This window comes from Grus americana, chromosome 3 (assembly GCF_028858705.1).
Source record: "Grus americana isolate bGruAme1 chromosome 3, bGruAme1.mat, whole genome shotgun sequence".
In the NCBI taxonomy this organism is placed as follows: Eukaryota; Metazoa; Chordata; class Aves; order Gruiformes; family Gruidae; genus Grus; species Grus americana.
The window spans coordinates 120,453,619-120,480,037 of NC_072854.1; the positions used below are offsets into that span (position 1 = coordinate 120,453,619).

The window sequence follows — 26,419 nt, forward strand, 5'->3', positions numbered from 1 at the left end:
GAGCTTATATGCTCTTTCCCCAAGAGCATCTCTTACATCAGAAAAAGCAACTGAGAACTGGTTTAGCTCTTTACCTAGTATAATTTACCTAGTTTCTTTTGTATTTTCTGAAAACAGTTTTTAATTCATCTTTATCATAGATCTGATGTGCTTATATTCTGACCTCACTGTAACAGTTCTACATAAACACAGAACTGGAAAACAGTGTTTTTTCTCTGAAGCTTAAAAAACCCAAAAAAGTCCAAAATACCGTACAAACTTCAGGATCTTTATACTGAAGCCAAGGAATATTGACAAAAAGTCCCGCATTTGGTGCAGTGGTTTTAAAAAGCAAAGCGGCTCTCATACAGGTACATGTAAAATGTCCATGAGCTGACACATTCAGTATCACGTCCTCCTCCGAACAAGATGAGCGTTGCAGCAGTGCGGAAAAATTTAATCTCGGGTGCCAGGCACTGCTATGGCTGGGGATTCATGTCTTTCTAGACCCCCTCTCCCCAGCCAGAGACAGCGAGCTGCTGAGCTTGCAGGGCTGCCCCTCACCAGCCTCTGGCTGCTGTCACGCCAGGAACCAAGGGCTGGAGTCTCCGAAATCATAGAAGGGAGACTGGGCAGGGAGTAAAGCCGAAAAAACCAACTGCAACTGCAACCAGCCATCATCTCTCTGGCAGGGGCTCCCGCTGGAAGCAGGATAGAGCTGGACAGCAGTTCTCCAATGGAAGGGAGCAAATAGCTGGAGGAGTCCAAGAAATGCAACTGAGAGGACAGCATGCAACAAAAAAAAAGTATTATGTGCATATTCTGTGCTCATATACTTCATGTAAATGAATGAAAGGTAGTCTGTTACAGAAAAGAAGGGAAGCGTCATCTAAGAGGTTTAAGGACCACTATGTCACACAGACTTAATGACATTTTGGTTTTAGTAAACAACCTACAGTGATTAATAAGTTACTCATGAACAACAGGCATGTTTTTATGTGATGCAAATGACTTAGATCACAGCTACAAATGTGAATGATTCATCAATTTATTAGTATACAAAAAAGTTATTCAAAACCACTAAATACCTTTCCACTGGGAAGACCTAATTCCTTAAGTGCCTGAAAGATCACTTTTTCTGTTTTACCTGATGCAAAGGTTCTGGTAATGCTAAAACAAAAAAGAGTGGGGGGGAAAAAAAAGGAGAAATATTAGTCACTTTATAAACAATCAGTTCTCTCTCTCTTGCTTTTACTGCCAACATTTTCCTCTGGCTTCAACTGATGAATGTAAGCATCTTCCAAGTAATAGTGCAGTTGAAAAAGTGCTCTAAGCTTCACAGAGTAGCACAGATAGCTCTGCCTGCAAGCTATCCATTAGAAAATATATCAAAATAATGAACCACAAAAAGAACAAGAGGGGTTTTTTGTAATACAGTGGGACAGAGCCATGCAAAGCATTATTCCGTTGGCTCTTTTAAACTCTATGCATAGATAGCTAACTGTGTTTAAAAAATAGCGGATTCTACAAGCAAGGAGACTCACATCTCCAGCTGTTCCTGGGTGTTGTGACTTCCCTTTCTTTCCTAGCACTAACCTGTGCCTCCCAGGTCACCAGAAAGGTAGGCATGAACCATTCCCAACGGCAGCTTCCTTCCTCTTTCCTTTTCAAGCAGCCAGTGCTAGTAAGCAGCTCCCAACCGCACACCAAATCTCGGTCCCTGCTCCCTCACCAGCTGCAGTGCTCGCTCCTCCCTTCGAACGCTCCCCCCCCCTACAGCCATTAGGAATATCCCTGTTCTAGACGTACTATGCATAACTATTTAGGTAGGTCTCAGCTGCTACTGAAATATTTCCACCAAACTGATTAACATCCTCTTCCTGCCACAAAACAGGGGTGATTTCACCATGCGTGCGACTGACAAACTGGTTTTACTTGAAATGAAATAAATCCCATTAAAGCTTAGCCATTTGGTATGATTAATGTGAAAGCGTATGGTCTACTTCTGTTTCCATTTGAGATGAGTTTGAATAATCTCTAACTCTGGAAAAGTAAGATCCAAACTTCACAGCTCTCTCCTTCTGTTTAGGGTCTAAGCTAAAATGATGCGGCCTACAACCCCTTGATTTTGGTATCTCAGTCTGGAGAGAAAAACTGAAGCCTGTACATTGGGAAAGACTCTATAGTTGCCTGATAAGAACACGCTGCACTTTATCACCAAGTGAGACGAACATTTGCTGAGACTTTTCGTTAATCTCACGCATACTAAATAATTTCACGTGGTGAAGGATGGCGAAACAAACTGTTGCTGTTATTTGTTGCCATAGCAATTCACAGTTGTTTTACTCTCCAAAACACTCTAAACTGCCTATGTAAATATTTTCATAATAATAAAATTAAGATCAGGAGGTGAAAGATCTAAATGATAAAAATAATATTTTAACAGATCTTGGCCCCCCTTTTTTTTTTTACTGGATTCTTACAACAGTTAGATTTCTATGTCCCTGTTTAGGCACCTATATAAGTTATTTGATTTTCCAAAGCTGATAAGTACCAAGATGTTTTCACTAAAATATAGACTCAGTTTAACTTCAGGCACTTGTTTCTTAAAAAAAAAATCTCAGGCGTCTATTTTTCTGCTAATTCTAAAACACAGAGTAATGTGCTCTACAATTTACAACCTATCTCCAGCCCTGTAAAAAATTCTATGTCTGTTCTAATGAACTGGGCCCCAATAATAAATGTCATGTAAAATGTGTAATATTGGCATAAGTAATTAATCAGAAATTGTAAGCCAAGATTCCATGCCTGCAGGGAGCTTATTTTTTATGCCAAACTATTTTTGATTTCACCAAAGATGACAGCAAACAGCAGTGATTTGTAATGAGAGCAGCAGTCTAGAAAACACTGCATGAATCAAAGATTATAAAAATACAGCATGATACTTTCATTTTGTTAAGAAGAAATAAAAATAAATAAAGCTATTCCCTCTAGCAGAAGAGACCTCATCCTAGCAGGTTTACATTCACCTTGTCGTACAGCTTGGAAGAAAACTGGGCTACCTCAGATGCAGGGAAGTTACTGGTCAACAGATACGTACAGGGGTTTACTCCTCATGTTCTACAGTGGTTTGGGGCTTTTTATGGTAACATGTCAAGGCGCTTCCTCATAAATATTTAAAATACGTCCCAAATCTGGGACTGAGGGGTATGAGTCTATCGTGCCTGTTGATGGATTGAATGACTTGGTTACTTCAGACCTTCACCACTTCCAATAACTTCAAAAATCAAGCTAACACATAAACAGTTCAAATCAATTTTATATTATGGCTCCGCTGAATTTATCAGTTTGGCAAGAACTGGAAGTGCCTATTCTGTACAAGACATTATCTAAAACTATGATTTCTAACCATCATTTAAGTATTGAAACAGATTTATTTCTTCCAGGCACTCTGGAGTAATCGATACAAAACATATTTAGTAAAAAAGCAGAATTTCAAATTAACTTAATTACACCACTGTAAAACAGATGCAAGCCTCATTTTTCATAGTTTAGCTTTTTCATTTTTATATATTTTCATAGTTAGGAGCTAAATTAGCTTAAATCCTTTTAAATGTAGTTATACAAGGGATAAGCATAGATTGAGCAAAGCTAATTTGCAAACAGGCTCTAGCTGAACAGGTGCAACTTGCACATGTACAAATCCATTTTCTGCAAACCGAAAGCTGCAGAAACCAAGCAGTTTGCTTTTTCAACAAACACTGACTTTTTTAGTCATCTTTTACAGTAGTGTTAAAATCTGAAAATACAAAATATCTTACCAAATGCCCTGGCCTTGTAAGATCTGTAGATATAGTTCTAGACTCAGACTGCTAAAATTTGTTAAAGCCCAAAAGACAAATCTGGTGCTCTCCTAAGGTTTTCGCACTATGAACTGCCAGAATTTCTTCTCTCCCAAACACAACAGTTTGATAGTGATAGATATACGCCCCACAGTACATTAAAATCTAAAAGTAGTTGAGAAGAATCTTCATGACTTCTGAAACCCCCACCTGCACTAAGGAGGAGTCACTCAGGGCTCATCATGTGCTAGCTGCAAAAATCTGCCTTAAACCTGAAAAGAAACACAAGGAACTCTGATTTCCCAGGTGAGATTTTTTTTTCTCAGTGTTTTACTGCACTTCTGTGTAAGAATGAAATAAAGGTGATCTTGTGACACACATTCCTACAGCTTAACAGATCTGCTGGGTATTCTGAGAGAATAACCTTCCCATCTGTATCCCCAGAGCTACGGCAATTGCTGCAGGGGTCCCTGAGCAGTGGGAGGAGGGAAGCAATGAAGTCCCCCACATCCCAGGCTGCCCAGTGCTGAGACATCCAGGTGCCTGTCCCACTTCATTCCTGTTGCTGGATCAGGCTGATCTCATGATCTTGCCATCCTCCATCAGGGCTCGGATTCAGACTGATTTTATTTTTTTTTAACTTTCATTCACATTCCTCCTCTACAACTTTCCTCCAGCCTCTCAGTGACCTCTCTCCTAGCCATTTCAGCAGGCGATACACTGCTTCCTGGATGAGCCCCCAAAAGTTGCCACGTTTCACCCACAGCAGCATAGCGCATTCCTTGGAGCATCCAGACGTAAAGAAGATTCAGCTTCCCTCTGCACAGCATAGAATACTAGATGCCTTACAAATTTATAAGCAAACTACTTTTGAAATAAATTAAACTGCTAGAGACCGATTTGTAACAACCTGGAAATAGCGCAAATTTGAATGTAAAGGTTTAATACGCTGGAACCAGTGGACTGGACTCTCTTCAGCAATAAGCAGGCTTGTCTGCATATGCAAATCAGTGTGCTGTAGCACAACAGACAGAATTTATGCCTTGCTAAATGAGAGGTAAAATATTTCAAGGTAGAAACAGTTTCAGACAAGCTAGCACACCATAAATTCATACTAAGGAATAAAGCTCTATGTTCAGACACAGGCGTAAAGCTCTAAAGTCTTGAAAATGAATTTGCCCCCGTAGTATTGTTCCCTCATCTTTACACTTCACTTGATATTCCTCATGGGACTTCTGCACAGAACGTGCCTCACAGCAGTTTAGTTCAAGTCTGAGAAATAAGCAGGGGCTTGGCAATGCGAAAGTCAAAAGATTAATACACTGAAGCAGCCTTAACACTGTCGAGGTGTCACTTGAATCATGAAACTAAAGGAACCTGGAAGGCAGTATGGCAGGCCCTTTGTCTTCCTGCAGATTCTACAGATCCAAACCCCTCTCTTCCCCTTGAAAAAAATCTGTGAGGCTTATCTTACAAAGTCCTCCTTCTTGCTCCCTTCTGGGAGTTTCTGTTTATGAAAAAACAGCATGCCCCAAGAGAGAAAAAACAGCATGCCCCTCTTCCTGCATGAAGAGGAAAAAAGCTCAATGTATCAGCAAGAATTAACTTCCAGAGCAGGAGGGGGGAGAACTACTGCCTAGGCAGAGAAGACTGAAAATCAGTGACTGGTAATAGTTAATAGCTGTACAGAAAGAAATACGCTGTTCTAGCTTTTCTGTTACTGACAACAACTAACCCAACAATTCCTTTACAATGTGGAGAGGACCAAATATTATCCTGGGGGTTCCTATAAAAGCAGAAGTATTTTTGGCAAAGCTATATCTATCTCTTTTACAAGGAACTACATTTTAAAACATACCTTTGTGTCCTCTGCTTAACTGGCCTGCAAGTTTTTATGGTTCTTTTGATAAGTATTTTATGAAATTTTACAACTGAAAAACCCATCCCAGAGTTTGAGGAGTTTTACACTGAGAAAACCGATGCTCTTAGCTCTAAATGACTTTGAAAACAGTTACAAGCACTCATATTATCATTACAGCGGACTAAGGAAATACTTACTAGGCTGATGATAAGTCCTGCCTAGTTTACCAAGGAGGTATGGAACTCAGCTAAGTAGGTCTAGTTCTGTAATTATTTTTACATATGTATTAGTAATAAAATTGATATTATATTTCATTATTAAGCCACAGAATTTTATTAACATTATACAACCAGCACCTGATAAAAACTTGAATTCCCAGTTGTGCTTACCTCCGAACTGGAATTTTCCCATTTGTGTTTGTTAGAAAGGCCAACTTCATCCAGCTGAAATTAAGAATGAAATATTTTCAAAATACTCTTTAGTAAAATTGCTATCTAGACACTTATATTTAGACTAAGATTATTGCCATGTCCGTGAAATGAGTACAAACAAATAATTGTTCTGTAATAAAAACATTTTTCTGTAACCTTTTAGTGCTTGAGGCAGAGCAGTTCTGTAAGTGTAAAGGCAAAAAGCAGCCCAAAAGAATCAGTACATCAATTAACATGAGTGTGAAGACAAGAAAGACTTGTGGGATTGTTTCACATGCATCAGTGAAAGAACAAACCAGACAATAATTAAAACATACGATATCAATAAACCAAATGAACAGTTATAAATTCTCTTATAATCTCTCCTGGGCAGGTGCCAGACATAGACTTGAGACCTCTTCTGGTCACAATGAAAGATAAAACCTAAACTAATTTTCTTTATTATGCTGTTTTGTGATTGCACATGTTGTGAATGCAAACTATGGAAAACAAAACATTTTTTAAAAAAAATCCAAGGAGGAAAATACAAGGACAGAAAAATAAAGGAGAGAGGGGAGGGAAGAAAGATAACTTACTGTTTCTTGAGACATGTCATTGGACTGACATTGTTAGCCCTAAAGTTATGTATGATGGATCCAAGCCCTTCTACCCATTGCTGAAAAACACGAAAATACAGAAACACCAAATCAGGAAAACTGAGGAGGGAAAAAGTAGGAAACTTTGTCATGGGGGAAGCCTCTTCGTCCTTGCAGCTGTGGATAACGTTAATAACCTGAGCTGAGGAAAAAACCTGCCCCCTTCACAGCCTATAACATCATGGCAAAGTCCAGCCCCATTTTACCATTACTGTTTCAGCCTTCATGAAACAGAGTGATTGTGCTTCCCATTCTTCCAAGTACTAGAGGTATAGCATCAGCGGTGCTATTAAAACAGTTTATTGCCAGCATAGACAAGCGGTCCAATGATTGATTTATTAAGCCTTCTATTTATGGCCCATATAAACATATGCCTCCCTTTCAGTTGCGGCTGGCAATATTAGCTATTACCAGGCAACGTTATACAATATGTATTTTAACTGGTCCAGTTTTAGAAAAGGCATGAAACAAAATATTAATAAGCTAGAGCAAACCACAGGGAGACACAACAATTGTTCTGTGACGCTGACCTCATCTAACACCCTCTTACGTATTCACGTCCTGCTTGCTTTCTGGCTTTCATCCTTAAAAAGCAAAACATTCCAGCAATCATCAGGATGACTTTCAGCCAACAGCAGCATTACAGCACGCACTTAGGTAATTCCTTTTTATGGGTATATTTTTCTACCATATCTTCTACCTAGACTTTGCAGTACTGTATAGAAGAAGCTTAAGGATTAGGCCCTAACATGAACGCTCATTGATTTCAGCAAGAATCCTGGCAGGATAAAGCTATAGGAAGAGAAAAAAAAAATGACAGCACTACAAGCCAAGTTTGATCTCAATTATGCCATTGTAATGCTAGGATTACTCAACAGATAATTTACACTGTGGAACTGAGACGGGATTTGGTCCATTGCTTAACATGAACCTTATGAATAAAGAAGCTTCTTGCTTTCGGCCAAATTCTGTGCATGCAGCTTGAACTGACTTGGGCAGGATCCAAAATTTGACACTTATAAATAGATGCAGATGAGTATATTTTTCTTTTCATGAATGAGTGCTGTACATCTGCAAAACAGATGAAAAAAAATCATCATTTATAGAGGAGGAATACTAACATCTTTGGAAAATGGCATATTGTAAACTGCAAGCAGTAAATCCCTATGGCTAAAACAAGGTGTAAGGTGTCAGGTCAGCAGATAAACACACTTAAGCAGACCCTTGGACTCATGACACATTACGAGCACATCACAAACTTCTTTTTAAACAAGAAATTGTTAATCAGACTCCCTTAAAAATGGATCTTATAAATCTATTTTGTTTTAGGAAAAGTAGCCATTAAGGCATTTATTAATATTTAAATATGCCTTTTCAAATTATCCTTTTGAAGAAGTACTGCATAAAATATGCATACAAATAGAATAAGTGTGTATCTGAGTATAATTTGAAAATAGAAGTCTAACTTCTGAGAAAAGCTAGCATTTGGGGTTTTCTCAGGTGTATTTTTGTGCTTGAAAACAACCCACTGGTAACAGTCTGCCCTCCCATTTCTCTCTTCCCAACTGCATGAATAAGATGACTTAGTAGTCATAGTATGGCTGTGCTGTCTAGGGATATAAAGCAAGCAAGGTTCATGTGGAGAGATAATATTATTTATTGGAAATGATATAACTGGAAGCCATTGACAGACTTAGGAAATGCTCATCTTTTCTTATCTCTCACCTTAGATGATACAGGAGTAGTGCTTGTGATAATTTCGGGATAAATGCCTGAACAAGTTTTATGTATATTCTGATCTCCTACAACTGTCGAAATTCAACTATCGTCATTCAATTATCACCAACTATCTATGTTGGGGTTTTTGCGGTTTGTTTCATTTTGTTTTTAAACACTAAAATGTAACATTACTGTAGCATTAACACTGTCACAGCTATACAAAAGTTTATCCTTGTATGATCTGGATTAGTCTGTAGTCCCTTAAAAGCTCCTCAACCTTTCGACACTGACCCGTACGGTAAAATGACACATGCACTGCAAATAAAAGACCCTTGCAAAATTAAATTATGTGAAATGCATGTTGTGAATAAGCTTCAGTCTTTCAAAACTCCCATTTTTTTCCTGCTAAAAAAAGACATTGGTGCAGTACTGGCAATGTCACCATTTCAACAGGAAATAAACACAGAGATCCATTCTGATTTGAAGGTAATCGATTGCAACTCCACCAGCTATAACAAAATCTAACATTTAAAAGTAAGGTTACCCAGCACTCAGTTCCGAAGTTACTTCTGTACATCAAGAACAGCTGCCAAAAAGGAACACTGCTAGGAAAAAAAACCCAAGCGTATAGAGAAATCAATCGACTAACCACTTAAGAAGTAATTTATTTGCAGGAGTTGTCCTGATGTTCCCACTTCAGAGGACTCCCTAATCTTTTTTCAATGATAATGTGCTGTCCTGATAGGGATGCCAAATCAGGAACCGCATTCTCTTACACCAAAAGACCACAGAACTACAGCCAAACACTGATAAGCCCCAAAAGCATCACATCTCTGCTGGCATCAAGCAGGCGAGTAACCTAAGAGTCTCTGTCCATCTATGAATCATCTTTACATTGGCACGATGTCCCCTGGGCAAGACATGGCAGTTCGAGAGACACACGTGCCTATCTGTTCCACACCACGCAGCTGCACGACAATGGAGCATCTGGCTGCCTGCACTTCAGCTTGGGGCTAAAGCAGTTTCTGGAGCATTTCATCAGATATTCCCCACGGTTACCAGCTGGCTCCAAATTAACTAGGAATAAGAGAGCTAAGGAAAAAATATGCTTCTCGATTGTGAACATACTATATAGAAGCAAAATGACATAAAATGAAAAGATTTCCTCATCCATAGATTATAAAGGCTCACTGCAACACAGAATAGTCTCCAAATAATGACTATCTTCATAATCACTTTTAAGGCACTGTAAGCCAGTGCAGATATTCACAAAATATCCAAAGCCTGAATAGTCTGACAATGTCAAGCTGGCAATATATTGCTTTCCTGACAATAAACCATTCCCAGATTTAATGTACACTTGTCTGATGACCTTGTGGGAGGGATGAAAGAGCAGCTCAGATTTTTCTCAGCTAAAATGCTATGAAGAATATAGCAGCAGCCTTGCTTGGATGCTATGACAGCACTCCTTACAGACAAAGCTGAAAGACCTGTAAACCTATGTAAGTAAACAGGGATAAAGATCCTCAATTCTCTTCTTTCGTGCTCAGCATTTCCAAATCACCACCTCTCCAAAGAAGGAAAATCCTGTAACAAGATGAAATCCTGAAATGAGGTATATAGGAAACACTTGATTCTTACAGAAAGCAGAGTTACAAAATGTTTTTTGATAGAAATACAGGATGTGTTTGATTCTTACTGATGCTAGTGCTAAATATTTTCAAAATATGGCTCAGTACCTTTAATCTGTCACTGTAACTCCTGAATGGCGCTCTATATACCAAGAATTATTCCAGATTCATATAAAAGAGGAATCTGGGCCCTGCTATCAAATCCTAGAGAAACACCACCCATGAAAAGAAACAAAAACAAAACCAAAGACAAGTGCAGCTTAAACACAGACTCTTAGGCTGACACAAGAGGCCAAAATCTAAGTACGCTGCAGGCTGCAATAAGCAGACTTTGTTGTTTTTCTCTAACAAGATCTAACATTGCAGACTATAAAGGAGAAGGTGCAAGAAAAATTGATTGAAGAAGCACTCTCTCAGCTTTTGCTGTAGCACTCAAACACTTCTGAGGCACTTAGTGACCTTGCGTTAGCCGGGGTTCATCGATGAAACACAGGCAGCAGTGGCAGGGCACACAGATAAGTTTGACCTCTCAGCAATCTTTTACACACCAACCTTTCATTTAGAAGGGTTAAAAAGGGCAAAAATTATAAAAGGCTAAAAATCACTGTAACCTACAGCTCATGAAATTCTAGACAAGGTCATCCATGGCTTATTTAGAGATGAGGTCAGTATTACCCAGACCTCTTGAGATTTTACCTTCACTTTTTCAGTGCAGTCTCTCCACCGATGCACTCAACTTAATTCAAGCATCGGGAAAGCTGGGGAGGCAAGGAGGCACTGCCCTCTGATTTTGGTTGTCAGAGTCAAGGGCATGATAGCTTGAAGGTTCAGGAAATCCACGGAGAATAGAACCATGTTTCCCAATTCTTACCAAGACCGACAGGGCCTGGCAGGATTCCCCGGTACCTGCCACCATTCAGCGATGCTGTGACCAGTAGATGTCCCTCTTCTCTCAACGCAGATGTCTCAGACGTAATTTCTGTTCTATGAAAATTACCGTATCTCTAACGTAAGACAGCAAAAGCAAGGAGACTAGACTAGTGACTGTAAAACCTATCCCTCACCTGACCAATTGCAGCACAGACTTGCGGGATATTGCTGTGAAAATCCTGTAACAAAGATAAAAGGGCTCTTCTGACTTTCAAGTATTTCATCAGGAAAGCTGAGGCTCACACAGACACTCTGTATTGGGAGTTCCCTGACGTGTCCAGACAGCTACCACCCTTCAGCAAAGCTTTCCACCCCAGAATGACTTTTCCAGCATTGGAGGGGTCTACTCAAAGCAGCTGGAAAACTCACTTTGGCTGCTTTTTTATACGAACTAAGACAAACATAGCAGAGCTTTACACAGTGAAATCAACCAGGGCTGAAGTTTTCAATTTACTGATAATTTCGCAGTGGCGTAGCCAAGAAAGAACATGAAAAAGCAGAAAAGCAAGCACATTGAAATCACAGACACTCAACTGCAGGCTGGCTAGGATATGAAGATTTCTCTAGAGAACATGGTATTACACACTTGGCACAGGGCTACCTGAACATGTGAGACAGTCATAGTTTACAAATCTTTATCACATAGGCTATGAGACATAAGCCATATACTAACATAATGAGACACAGAGAACAGCAGTAGACTTCTAGAGTTCTGTTCAAGTATGTTCTGCAGGTTTCTTGGAAAGTTTTGTTTTGAAACATCAAAACAAACCAAAGCTATGGGAAAACAGAACTTTTCTGTAATGTGGCTGTGGGATATTCCCATGGGAATCTTCTGCTACCTTCTAGTTGCCCTCATAGCAATATGATTTGGGCAAATATTTAATAGCTTGTTTCATGGCAAAAAAAATCAGGGTCAACTGAAACAGAACTTTTTTGTAAGTCAAAACGAGCCATATAGTAGAAACAGCAACAAAACCGATCAGCCTGAAGTGCTTCATCTCACCAAAAACACAGTGGTCCATTTAACCATTTTAAACAAACTGAAATAAATTTAAAAATGGAAATTATTATTCCAACTGAAAAGCCAAGAAGTTTAAGAATGCCAAAATGAAATGCTTTCAACTGCAGTCATCTTCAATGCCATAATATTATGAGCTGTATGATAAAGCTTGCATTTTATTTTTCTGTTGTTTGTCAGCATATGAGTAATAAAGCATTTCAGCACATGCTGTTCGTTCTGGTCCTTCACAGGTTAGCCATCAACATGTGATTCATCGTTTCAGTCAGTAACACACCTGTAGAAAATATCTATTTTCTATCAAATCCAGCTATACCAGTGTAAAAGGGTACTCCACTCTCCTTCCCACCCTGTGTCCCCTGTGGCAGCTCCCATCCCTACCTACCACCAGAGGAATGGCGTGCGCCAGCACTTCCCAGAGCCAGGATATCTTAAACACTGGTGTGAGCTTCGCCCCTGGATATGTGACATGAGCTTAACGCTATGGCTCTTCCTTGAAGTGAATTAGGAGCGCTCACATAAAGTCCTCTGCCAGCAGGAGAGTGGGAACAGTACTTTGTGGCAGAAGGGCAAAAATTATCAGCTGGAGAGATGGTCCTTCCCAACAACACAGCTGGATCTGGGAAAGAACAACCATCAGGACAAATTTACCCCTGATACACAGTAATGTTAAAGAATGTTAAAAGATCTGACTTGACTTAGGTTAATCTTAAGTTAAACTCCTTAATGCATTGAAGTGGATGAGCAAAGAAGACAAGTTCAGATTTTGGGTTGCTGAACTACAACAGCTTTATTGGACTTATGCCAACTTTGCATAGGCAGCCTACCTGCCATGTGCTACGGCCTCACGTCAGCACTACATTGCTTCTGCACTAAGGAGATTCTCCCCCAAATACTCGCTGGCCTTTTCAAATGTACTAGATTGAGGAAAGCAGATTATCAGATTACTAGGTCACAGAAAGTCCAGAAGTAAAAAAGAAAAATACACACATACTCTCACACCTCTAATATGTGTGTGTTTTAATTTTAGCTCACAGTAATTTATATAATCTGATTTAATCAGGATTCCAAACATTAGAGTTTAAATTCCACCTTTTACAGTCACTCTCTACTACCACAGTGGAGTTGCTTTAGGAGTGGACCATGACAGCTGCTTGCAATCAGAGACAGAGTACACCCTATTTTGTGGTTGTTTTGTTTTAAGAGTGGAAATGAAAACCAATTTCTCAGCAGAAAACACCAATAAAATTTAAGTAGATAGAATGTAAATACCAGAGTTGGAGCTTGGAGACAAGTGGAGAGATAATAAACACACTCTTGTTGGAATAGCTATACTTGGAGCTCAGCGATGACTTGGCCAGACCTGCTGAGTATGTCGCTACGCAAGGCAGAGGAACATGGGGCTGCCCCGGAGCAGAGACGGTGACAGATCACAAGGGACAGCCTGTGATGAGCCCTGCCTGGAGGGGAGGGTTCACCACTGCCCACAGCAGGCAGCAGCTTGGCACGTGCCCATCTGCCACAGCTGGGGCACCCCTAAGGGACTGCCCCCATACTCTGCCACCCCGTCCTACGGGACCTGGCAGAATCTGCTTCCCACCTAATTCCACCTCAAGCCAGGAACTTGCATTCATTTTCTTTGTCATGGTTATGCAGTTCCATTACAACCCAGCTTTCAGCGAGTAACAATTACTTCTTTTCCAATTGTAAATTATTATCCTCAGAAGCAGAATGCTTCTTTTGCCCTTGTTCTGGGCAGAAAGGTTCTCAGCTTTTGTATTTCGATCTGTCACTAAATTCCCTTGTTTTATAATACCCCAGTTAGGTGCCAACCAATCCTGACCTTGGTTTATCTGAGGAAGGGACAACATGGCAACGGGGGGCGGGGGGAACAGCAGAAACCACTACAGATGCATCCCTTGCACATATCTGGGCTGCTTACGCTACAATCCTTGCCCTCTTTTCTCCCAACTCTTGCCTCTGTCGTTGCCCAAGGGGGCTTACTTTTGAGCATGGGTTAAATCAAGGCCTGTTTTAAACTGCAGTTAGCAGCCGCACAGCTCCTTAATGCCACGCAAAGAGACTGATTTCTTCTAGGGGAGATTTACTGGCCCCAGAAGAAAGATGTCTTCTCATGAACAAAACAGGAAGAAGCAAGCAGGAGCAGCTCTTTGTGCAGATTAACTCCTAGAAAATTTTATTTTAGCACAGAAGCATAGTAGCAAGTTGATGTACTTACCGTACACAAAAGGCCAATATAATACAGGCCAAATTACTTCCCATATGCCCATATCCCCAGCGAAGACAACTTAGAAAGCTCCACGTTGTTTTTGGCTTGATATACTTTACTCTCTCCGTTGTGCCTCAAACGGATCAGGGGGACCACCATTGTTGACAAGTTCTGGATATTTTGGTGGAAGGACTCCCAAAGGCAGGAGACATTTATGGGCCTCTCAGAGCCAACCCACCAGCTGACTGCAGCGTGACACACCATTTTTGGTAAGCATCTTGGTGGTTAATGAAGCAGTAGATCTTTTAGACAGTATAATTAGCTCACCTGTTGTGACAGTCTATGGAACTGGCCACCATACTCCTCACAAACCAATTAGTCTAATACAGTTTATTGAGATCTAAGGTGGCTAAGAAACTTATCTCCAAATTTCTATTTTCAGAATAAATCAGAGACACTGTTGGGTTAAGTATAAAAGTGAATCCTGCCAGCACCTCCTTTTCTTTGCTTCTTAAATGTTTTCAAAACATAACTGTGACACATTATTTCCCTGAAAGCCTGCTGAAAATACACACGGTAAAACCAATTTAGTGTACCCATGTAAGTTATACAAGTATTTCTCCTATCATGGAGTTTACTCAGTACTGCCAGTGTTTAAAGATGTAAGGATCCAAAGTAATGAAAAATCAACCAGGTCTGCCAAGGGATTTAGTGATGCTGCATTCAGCAAACAGATACTCAGTTTTAAAGGAAGGGATTTAGCAGGTGTGTGTTACTGATCACTATTCAGTACTTATCTCACAGGCAAAACAGATTATAACACGCTGTAGGTACAATCAGAAAAGAGAAGCAAAAAATGGGTATTTTTAAAATCCCTTGAATCTCTGGATCTAAGCTAGTAGCATAGAATCAGTAGTCAGGATCAAATTTCTCAGAGCAGTTTACAGCAGACAGATCGAGTACCAGGCCTTGGTGGAGCCACAGCATTTGCTTTGTGAACTGCAATATTAAGCTCTCAGGAAAGATGACGCGTAAAAAAAGCACTATTGTTCTCTTAAGACTGTTCCATGTCAACGGGAAACAGAAAAGAACCTGGGTGCAGTGGAATCCCTTTAACTGTAGAGAATTTTCTTTCCTGCTTTTGTCTTTCCAAATAATATGAACCACAGAATACAATTAGGCTACTGCTGAACAAAATTTTGGAGGGCTGAGCTCCACCCACCAGGAAAACAAAAGTAATTGCCCTTGCCTTCAGTATCCCTGCGTGTTACAGATCCACTGTGTAATGGTCACACAGTCTGCTGCACAAGGCCCACACAGAGACACTAAACAGCTGAGGGAATGCTGTGTCCCATATTTCATGGTCTCAGCGTCTACTTTTGATAAACCACCATGCACATGGAGCCTGATAGGTCACTACTGCCTTTCACCATGGCACGCAGACATGTTACAGAAATGTTTGCTGTCCTTTTGTAGAGTGTGGCAGCAGGCATTAAAACAGGTATTTCGGTCAGCCAAGAAGGCTGACTTACTCAGGAAAAACAACTGAGTACTGCTGAGGAGCTCTCCTTTTTTTTTTTTTCTTTTTTAACTCCCACACACTGTTTAATTGTGAAATACCTTGGCTATTTCTGTGTTTTCCGCTACCATGAAAGTGAAGCTGATGTTCACCAGATCTGTGCCACTGCAAACACACACTATCCGTCCTTCCAACTCATTTTCCGATTTTCCAACAGCCTCAAGTGCAGTTAGTATTTTGGGATCCTGTTAAACAGAATAAATAACTTGTTACATCTGCCATACTTTTGTTATGCGATGCACTATGGTAAAGATACATTTCAATCTCCATTTACATTAACACTTTTAAACCTTTGCCAATCACCTTAAATGAGTGCTTTCACTTAGAATTATTGTGTGTAAACCTGAAAACCAATACATTCTAACAATTAGGAACATGATTGTAAAGACTCAGAAGTAAATGAAGTATTATAAATATATTTTAGAAAGTTAAATTTGAAATTACATATATTTTCATCATGAAAAAGAAAAATTAATCACTCCAAGGACTGGAAATAGAGGAACAGTGTTAACCTCTAAGTAAATTATTCCAATCTATTGAAGTCCATAGTTACTTTGAGTTACGATCTGTGTGATTTTTTGGCTGTTTCTTAACGACACGTCGTACAAGCTGGTATCTCTGCTGAGGTCAAGGGCTATAGATTTAATGGGCATAAAGAGCAAATTACCTATGTAAAGACAGAGGTGAAGTCTGAAGCATATTGGTATGGTTGTCAGCACATGAAGCATGGGGTTGTCTGCACCACCACTTCTCATGCCCCTTCTCTACGGGGGAAAGATTTTAGTCTATGGATTCCCAAGAGAACTACTAAGAGATAGTTATCTACAGTTAACACAGAAACACTTAACACATGAAAGTGGAAATGCAGAGGTGTTAACAGATATCTTGCTTCACAACAAATCTTCTAAAGGCCTGGAGGAGGGAAACCCAGAGTTCACTTCAGAAAATTCTATGTCTTCCTTCCAAAGAATACCACTGAAAATATTTCCAAAGTTTTGGGTTTCTCCAGAACTCCTAGCTAATACTTCTGTTGATATTCTTCAGAATGGTAGTGACCAGCTGCCCTCTCTGACCAGCTAACTCTACAAGAGGGATGCAAACAAAACCTTCTATGTTTTATGTCAATGGAGCAAAAAGATGAACCAAATTTTAAACAGATAGGAACAAAATCTGGAATACGAAACATCTTCTTCCAGATCCCCAAAACAAGTATCACAATACACTGTAACAAAATAATTAAAAACTCCTGATACATGCTCTTAATGTCTGTTGTTCGGCTTTCACCACCTCCTGAAAGCTAAGCACTGTACTACATCAGAAAGACCAGATGACAGAACCTTCCCACTGCAATCACACCAAATTACCTGACTTTAAAACTTAACATTTTAGACTGTGATTGCCAAATAAAAGCTGTGCTGCTGATATTTTTTAAATAAAATGAACTTCATCCTGCAGTTCACCTTCAGTTTAAATATTCTTTGTTTAAATGAAGAGTATAAACTAACTATAGAATACCTTTGGTACAGCTCCAAAACGAACACTGTTGATCAGGGAGCATTCTAATACCTGTCCTTCCTGAAATGGCAAAAAAAGGTACAAGTTCAAAGGTCTGTTGACACACGGCTCCATTAGGAATTGCAGCAAAAATAAACAATGAATCTTATTTGCAAACACTGTTAATTAACACTAAACAGTATATTTCTCTTTTATATCCGTTAATTCCCTCTTAAATACTTCACTTCTATCAATTCTAAAAGAATAGGACTAAGGTTAGTTTTGTAAATAAACTAACACAGTATTTGAGATTTTCAGAAACTAGCCAGAATATAAACCAAGTGCAATAATACCCAATACATATTCCTGACATAATTGTAATATACCTTTCCTTCACTTTTCCAGCTCAGAAAAAAGCCAAATTCATCCACTTGGAAGAGACAGTTGCTTTCAAAGACAAAAGATTCCTATAGAAAGAAAATACAGATCATTAGTTAGTTAGACAAATGTCATAAATTTATTTATTGTTCAAGTATAAAAGATTGTTACATTTCTTCCCAGATACCTTCCTGGAGAATTTGCTATTCCCAAAGCAATCAGCAATGAGGGAGGCACGCTTGTAAAAAATGATCATTTTAATGATTTGTCTTTTTGCTGCCATTTGAGACATTGTGATGCACTTAATTAATATTTTCTTACTTCTTTGCAACTACGAAGATTTGTTTTGTTTAATAAAAGCAGTGATTCTTACCTAAGCAAAAACCTTAATGAAATGGAACTTCAAAAAATTATTGAAAATTACATGCTTCAAACTATGTAAACGTTAAAAATATGTAATTTGCCAATACTGCCTTCAGGATCAAATGACCACATTTCATTTTAACACTCAGAATTTGGGAAGCACTTTTCTGTTAGACTATCACAGTATGCATGCCACGAGTATTTTGTTGCCAGAGTATCAGGCAAGCAGAGTTTGAAGGATATTGATTTGTAGATAAATGAAGAATGGCATACCAAAGAGACTAGACAAGGCAAAAAATCAGATTAGCTGAATTAAAAAAGAAATTTCCTCCACACACCTCCAGCCTCAATTAATGCATCATAAATTAAGCTAAAATGCAGGATAACACTGTGCAGAATCAATCACTTTTCAAAGAAAAAAAGGATCCAGGACTTCCTGACTTCCTTAATTGAAAACCATCAAGCATGTGTGCAGGCTACAGCCCTGCGTACTGTTTCAGAGATCAGTGCTTTGTTCTGTGTTAAGGGCTGAGGTACCTTTCCGAAATGCCATGTCCTCTCCTGTGCCTACAACAAGGGCAGCAAGGACACGAACACACGCAGCTGTTTTCAGATTCTTGCATACAGGACAATTTGAATTTAGGTAACAGAACCAGGTAAAAACTCCAATGTGTTCAATCCACGGAGCACGCTTTTAAGGCAGTAAGTCTCTTCAGGCCAGTTCTCACTGGGTTACTCTGAGACAACCCCCCTGCCTGACCCGGGATGCAGGACATTGGGGGCAGCCACAGGTGCTCGTGGTGGCCTCTGCCACAGAACAAGGGCATCGGGTGGGCTAAGGAATGGTCATGTTCCAGTCAGGTCTTATTCTGACTTGACACTGGGCATGAAGGCAAGCAAATTCCTGGATCCACGATTGAGTAATGTCCTTGAGCCCTTCTAGATGGGCACAGCCAAAGGTGATACGCTACATTTGGGATAATCGCTCCTTTTCCCTGGAAACGTTAATTACTGAATGGTGTCTACCACTTCTGGACAACATCTGAGGTCCTCAAATGAGATTTATGTTTTAAGGACTGACGCACTGCAGTTTTCCATCCAAGTAGCAAACAACTACGTTAATTTTACAGGCAGGGGAGCTGAGATAGAAAGTACAAAGTTGCTGCAGCTCAGTCTGAGCCAACACTGCTATGCATGAGTTTCCAACATGCACTGCTCTGCCCACCTTCCTCCACCATAGCTTCACCCTAGCACTTGTCCCTCATGAAACCTACTTGTTCCCAGACACCTCAGATTTACTAGTTTTACAGCCCTTGGAGTCCTGTTTCACATTAAAATGCAGCTAGCTGCTAATCAAAATGAGGGCATCTTGCGTTTCCCAGTAAGATTACTTGCAAAAAAAAAGGCAGGCAATATTGGTCATTTATTGTGTCCCCATCTATCAAAATGCTCTTGATATACCAAAGATGTTGTTTTCACAAAGATGTCTATGTAAATTGCACTCATGTTGATGGTCCACCCCAGTCTTGACTCTATTCATGAAGCAAATTAGTTTTTCTGCAATTTGTCTTCTTGCACGGTAAAAAAAGCACCTGCCATCAGACCATGTAGATGCAACATGACCAGTAAGAATCCTAATCATGTCTGATTTTTAGTACCCATATTCTGCTGAGATAACCCTGTTCTAGACTCAGACTTTTCAGCAAACATGATAATACTTGACTCAAAATAAATTTCCATAATGTTGGAATTCTTCTGGTTAAGGGACTCATCTATCAGCAAAAGATGGATCAAGACATCACTCTGCACGGCGATGACTCGGATTTTTCTAGCCACTCAATGAAACTTGGGCACATAAAAGACCTCTCGTGCTGTACTACAACTGTTCAGTCACCCAGACCCATACCAGGATTCCTGAGCCCCAGTTCTGCACTGACCTGCTGTATGACGTTAATTCACTTACCACTTCTCTTTTCCCCAACATGACCTTTCTGTTAGAGTGAGGAATTAAGTACAGAATTTCCATGAAAATTAGAAGCCTAGATGTGAAACAATTTTCTTGAAAATTGCAAGCCCTACAGTATAGGGATGAGATCGTGCTATGTTTGCATAGTATTTCTAAAACTGGTCTTTCTCTTGGGTGGGCTATCTAGTTACTACCACAACACAAATAATAGCATATGTATATCATAGATCTGATAATATCAAACAGACACACCATTTAATGCTCACTGTTTACAGGCTGCAGATCTTAACTTCTGAGCCACTGGTTTTTTTACAGCCCTTGATGATTCCTATAAAATTGCAGCTAAAATATACAGTTAGCTACCTAAGTGAAAGCCTTTTAATGTTTCCAGAAGAGTCCCTTCAAGAAAAAAAAACAACAACAGGCTTTCAACTGTACCATAGCAAAACTTGCAGTAAGCTATGCAGCTAGAGAATATCGTGTGGATGGACAAAAAGCATTTTGCTCCACAGGTGGCAAGCCGGACCCCCTTTCTGCAGGGCTTTGGAAGGCAGTAAATTCAGCTGCAAGTAGCGAGACTTCTGGTGCTACCATCTCGCCCACGTCTACCCAGCATCATCTAGTCTCGCACAGGTCCCTCCTGTGTATGCTGACCTACAGTGCAAAAGTATGACTTTTTGAGACATCTCATTCTCCCTATCACTACATCAAGGACCCAGGTGCCTCACCGAGCAGTCTTGATCTCACATGAAAATTTGAGCACTTAAACTCTTTTCTGTATCTGCCCATTCTCTGTTTCTCATCTGAGGTGCAAGAGACCAACCATAGACCATAGCCCCTCACTTGGATTCTCAGAGGCTGAGTTCCTGAAGCAATATTTGCTGAAGAAAAATAAAGCTTTTTATGAGCCTCCTTTCTAAGGAATTCAGTGTCCACTAGTATCTTTTTAGTTTATCTTCGCTCAAAGCTGAAAATACACGATAAACCAACTATTCCTATCTTGGCAGGCCTCATGATAAATAATACCTTTTACCTACATTTCACAAGATAAGAGGAAAATACTAATATCCCTGAAGGCGCTTACTGAGATACCTTCAACTTTTAGATATTTCCTGTCCAAACAAGATTAAAAATAGACACCGATAAAATTATTCTCACAGGCATATCAATGCTGAGTATAAGGTAAATGTCTTAGCACTTTATTTCAGCTATCTGTGTAAAATGTCCTGTTTTGCATTCCTTTAATAAATTTGGATTAAAGCACAGCTGAAAGCGGGATCATAGTAATCGTATTTCAGATAGAGTACAGGTTGATTTTCTAAAGTAGATAAAACCACTCCAGATCTCAAATGATTCATTTGAATCAGAATATAAATGTTTTGTGTTCTCTTACTTTCCCTTGTGAGATGCAGGTCCTCAGTTTATTTAAAAAAAAAAAAAAAAAGACGACACATTTCCCCCCACTCCCCCCCGCCGCCCTCCATTTGATGTACAAAAAATTGGAAGGATTCACTTTGTTCGGTAATGTGCTTTATGAATCTGCAAAGATGAGAGCTTTATGCGTGCTACAGACATTTTGATCCAAATCTCCCTTTCTCTTCCTCAGGGCTTATTTCAAATCAGAGGGATTAAATATATTTTAAAGTTGTTTCTTTTAAAAGCAAAAGTCTGTATAGCAATAAAGCATGTTAGTATTTCCTCCCCACATACATTTTTGGAGTTATTTGAAAGTTTATTTGTGTACAATGAAAGCAAAACATGAAATATTCTGTAACATCTACATATTTAAAAGAGAATAGCAAATGAAATGCAACTGGCCTCTTACCTCTTCGTATCTATCAAACACAGCTCCATCTTGCATAAAAGAGGGAACTGGCTTCTGCCAGTTAAATTCATAAGGTTTTGCCATGATTATAGAAGAAAAACCTGAAATGGAATGAAAAAGCAGAGTTCAATTACTGTCTTTTAGGAGGAGTATTTCAAAATCTAAGCAGGCAAAAAGTGACTTTTAGCTTTTCCTTTCACACAGAAATATTAAAAAGTCACACTGCATTTCTAAATCAAGAGTTTTCCTCATAACAATATTTTTGTTTCATAACTTTAAAATAAAAAATACTTGTAAAATGTGCGTCTGAATTATTTGAAAAAACACTTGCACTGTAACATTGCTTTAGCTTAAATATCTGCTACATCACTTCTAGAGTATAACGAGGCTGGGATTAACACAGCCCTAGGTGACACAGAATACCACAATCTGTAATATAGGAGTGCTTCTTTTTTACAGGAAAACATCAGATCCTACATAGACAGATTTCATTTTCTTTAACATTCTAAACTGTGTACTACATAGGCAAAACACATTTTCCCTCTGTGTTTTGTATTTCAAAATCCATTTATATTAAAGTCCTGGGTATTTTCAATGGTATTTTATACATAACTCAATATATGGATAATATGTAGGTCAAAATTCACAGAAAAAAACTGCTTAGGGACACAGGACATTAAATAAAATTAGCTAGTAGTATTGTATGTTTCTGCAGTTTAGGAATGTGAACAAAACTGTTAATTTAGAATTTAATACAGAAGTCATAACATATGGACCTTACAATAAAGACTATCGAATTATTCAGTCTCCTTTCCACCACCTTGGTGCCTTCCAGGTTATGCTGCTTTCCGCCACAAAATGTCCCAACTACATACTCTGAAATACTGAAGTTTATTTTACCTGAAGTAAAGCGCATCTGCATTGTTCCTGCTTACTAACACCGCCTAGGACACACAGTATCTTGTTTATTGCTTTTATACACTGGATCAGAAAGTCTTGCATAAGAGGGAATACACGTGGCAGCAGCAAGACAAGACTGACTCACAGATGTCAGTAAATCATTCTGCGAAACGGTATATTGAGGATGAATACAGCACACGGTCACAATAATCTGACCTCACATGTTCTTGCCTGTCTCACAGACGAACGCTGCCTTACTCTGTTCTCGTCTGCTTGCCCTAGCCTTCCTCTGACAACAGTCATCTACTATTGACTGTCTCTAGCAGCACGATACGGGGCTAAGCGTAACCAGCACAGTTCGTATGGCATTACAATGCAGGCACCCGGTCCAAGCCAAGTTTAAGTGCAAAGAATAAAAAGCATACAGAAAATTCAGGGGAGAGCGTGACAGGCTGCGTAATCTATGCTCTGCAAACCATCTTTCTAGTGGTTTTGTATGCTAAAACTCTGAATAGAAGACTTAAAACATTACCAGTTAGTAACAATGCTTCCACAATGTTCTTAGACAGAAATGTCTACTTTGACTGAACTTTAAACCCACAATAGATGCAAGTGTTTAGAAAAAAAAAATTAATAATTTTCTAGTGTCCTCCTCTGTCTTGCTTTCATTTGTATCAAAAATGTTCTACCAAGAAAAAGTACAAGAACAAAAGAACTCGGAGGATACTTTAAAAGACTCTGTCCAACACTGGCCTTAAGAACAGTTACTTTTGATAGTTTTCTACTGAAAAAACTATCCTTACTACTAAAAAATTGCAACATACATTTTGATGCTGCCCATCACCGATACAGGAATATCAAAAATACATATCACATTTCCAAAGCCTTAGAATAAGACAAATCAACTCATTTTCCATAACTATCAAAAATACAAGTTGACAGTTATATATATATATATATCTCTATCTCTCTCTCTCACCATTAAGTGCTCACTTTTGTTGAGAATGGGATGAAAACTCAAAATAACGTATCTGTACTCTCCACTTAAAAAAAAGATGTTAAACAATATTTAAGACTACTCATCTTCTGTACTATTTTTTTCTCCGATGAAGAGATGCTTTCAACAAAATAGAGGAGACAGAACTAGGGCCAAGAAGCGTTCAGCTACATTTAGTATCTTCTCAAAAGCCCCCTTTTCTGTTTGCCAGCCCTATGCATTTGGCTGTTACCACTCTGTAAGAGAGTAGTATTTTCCTCATGAGGACCATGAGATGTTTTGAGATCCTTTCAGGGAATGTGCCAAATTATTGATTTTTTTAATTTTTTTTTTCAAACCTATAATTTTAGGGTCTCTTCCAGTTTAGATCAGCACAGAGCTGCTTCTTCCTCATTCCACGGAGGAAGCTGCATAATAGGACAGCCATGTCATTGCAGTAGCATGATGGCGTCTTCTTCTATACAGCTCACAGACTTCACACAGTAGCTCGGTATGATCACAATGTGAAAACTTAGTGCTTGTTCTTACAGCAAAGCTACATTTAGAGAAACACAGCTTCAGAAAGCTGTGCTCTGACTTCACGGGCTTTATTAATGGCAAAGTTGAAATCAGAACCAACAAAACCCCATACTATACCACAGATTCCCAAAGATCTTGGAAAAACATCCCTTAGATTTAAAGAAAACTTGAAACCTATATGCCTGAAGTGATAAACACTCCCTTTTGATCATTCCCTTATCTGTTTAAATGAATTTTACTATCAGAACATTCCCAAGAAGAAAAGTTACTACGACAGGTAGTTCATGAAGCAATACATGCTGCCAGCATGGGAAGTCCTTCTGGGAAAAGCAGATGCATTCTGTGCTAACATATAAGAAATGTGATGACACTTTTAAGACTGTGAAGCATACTCTTTCACAGTCCCTAGCCTATATACATGGCCTTTGCCCTTTCTCATTGACATTGAACCCCATACAGACACAGATTTTATAATCTACAAGCTCTGCAACTGCTCTGACTCCTGACACATCATAACATTCCATCCAGCATCTGGCACCATGAATCCTGAAAGCAAAGAGTTCTTGAACAGACACTTATCTTTCAGAAAGACTAATTACCTTAGCACTACAAACATGCAGTTTATTACCAATTTGAACTTTGCTGAGTTCATCATCCAGTCACAGAAATATGGCTCTGTAAAAATTCCTCCTTTACAGATATCTTCTCCTCGTCTGGGTACTCACACAGTATGATGAAGTTGTCTCGTTACTTCATCGCTGACCAATTAAATAGATCGAGCTCTTCAGTTTCTGCTGCAACGCACATTTTTCATATCCTGGAGTCAGCCTGAGCCCCCTCCGCTTTACCAGCTGCCTTTCTAAAGTCAGGGGTCTGGATCAGGACACAGTAGCCCAGCAGAGCACTCTGTCATACAAACCAGAGTAACAGTCTTTCTTCTTATTTACATAACCTTACGTTTAGCTGCAAGTAAACACACTTGATTGTTCATAATTTATCAAGCAATCAAGCTGTGTCTCAGGGACTCAAGCTCATTGTTATTTACCATCTTACCAACCTCTTCTTTAGCTCTGCTCTCTCACAGGTCAACATAGTTTACAGTTGAACTGAGACAGATGAAGTGTGAGGGAAAGATGGCTTGAGTACACGGAGCAAGGAGTCAGAGGAATTGTAACAAATGAGATTTTTAAGCCATACACTGTGGCAGCTGTGCAGAAGGTGAAGAAAATTCTCTCTGCCTTTAGAAAAGCTCTTTTCGGTCTCTCACATTTCTCACACTCCTCTCAAAAATCCATTCTAACATAACCCTGTTATCTTTTAAGATCACCAAATTAAAATACAAAATATTCCCCTATCACTCTTTGGAGCTCTATTAATCTTCATCAATTTTTTAAGCAGTACAAAACAAATAATAACCAAAACCAAAACCAACGCCACCCACCAAACCCAAACATGATATTCTAACATTCATACGGTTGCAAATATATGCATGCACATACTCTCACTATGATGAGAATTAACTCTCTTTAAAGAAATGTAGTAACAAAGAAATGTGTGAAGATTCAGCTGGGAAAGATAGAAGATTTAGTAACTAAATTTAAGACAGTAAAATTTTAATTCTAAAACTTTTAGCTTTTAAAAATTAAAATCAAAATCTCCCACTGATTTAGGGTTCTTAAAGTATAAAAATGCCTCTGAATACATACCGTTCACAAAAGCAGAAAGAATACTTATATAAAACACCCCTCGGGACTTAATCAATGACCTCAAGGGAGAAGTAGGTGAAGTCTCTCAAGTGCAGTAGTGAAATGCCTTTTGAGATATCTCCATTTCTTTCAACACTGACTTATGCCTGAAGGCAGGATTTGAATCACATGGAAAAAAAAAGTACCTTTTGATTCACCTGGAGTACCCAAAGAGTGAGGACATAAAATTAACCATATCCAGAATGGCATTATTTAACACAGAAGTTTTCCTCTTTTGTAAGCTTGGCTGTACTAAACTAAATCAGAGGTGTGGGGGGTGGAGGGACTATAAATCCTGGTTTTTTTCATTCTTTGACCAAAAGAAGGACAAGGTGTGGCTGAACAGGAGGAGGAAAGGATTCTGTTAATACAAA

At 39.2% G+C, this 26,419-nt stretch overlaps 1 protein-coding gene across 5 annotated transcripts in view; it reads right to left on the bottom strand.

The window, feature by feature from the left end:
* Nucleotides 1-26,419, bottom strand: part of PLCB4 (phospholipase C beta 4) — a 206,113-nt gene that overhangs the window by 69,094 nt on the left and 110,600 nt on the right. For 4 of the 5 annotated variants that reach the window (XM_054821819.1, XM_054821817.1, XM_054821818.1 and 1 more), the window contains exons 4-10: nucleotides 21,885-21,985; nucleotides 17,739-17,819; nucleotides 17,374-17,433; nucleotides 15,900-16,043; nucleotides 6,689-6,768; nucleotides 6,072-6,125; nucleotides 1,068-1,149 (exon numbers count right to left, since the gene is read on the bottom strand). In XM_054821819.1, the coding sequence (XP_054677794.1) occupies nucleotides 1,068-1,149; nucleotides 6,072-6,125; nucleotides 6,689-6,768; nucleotides 15,900-16,043; nucleotides 17,374-17,433; nucleotides 17,739-17,819; nucleotides 21,885-21,968 (585 nt within the window). In that variant the 5' untranslated portion in view covers nucleotides 21,969-21,985. Of the gene's footprint in view, nucleotides 1-1,067; nucleotides 1,150-6,071; nucleotides 6,126-6,688; nucleotides 6,769-15,899; nucleotides 16,044-16,525; nucleotides 16,623-17,373; nucleotides 17,434-17,738; nucleotides 17,820-21,884; nucleotides 21,986-26,419 lie in introns of those variants that run through there. The other variant, XM_054821821.1, reaches the window with a different exon arrangement.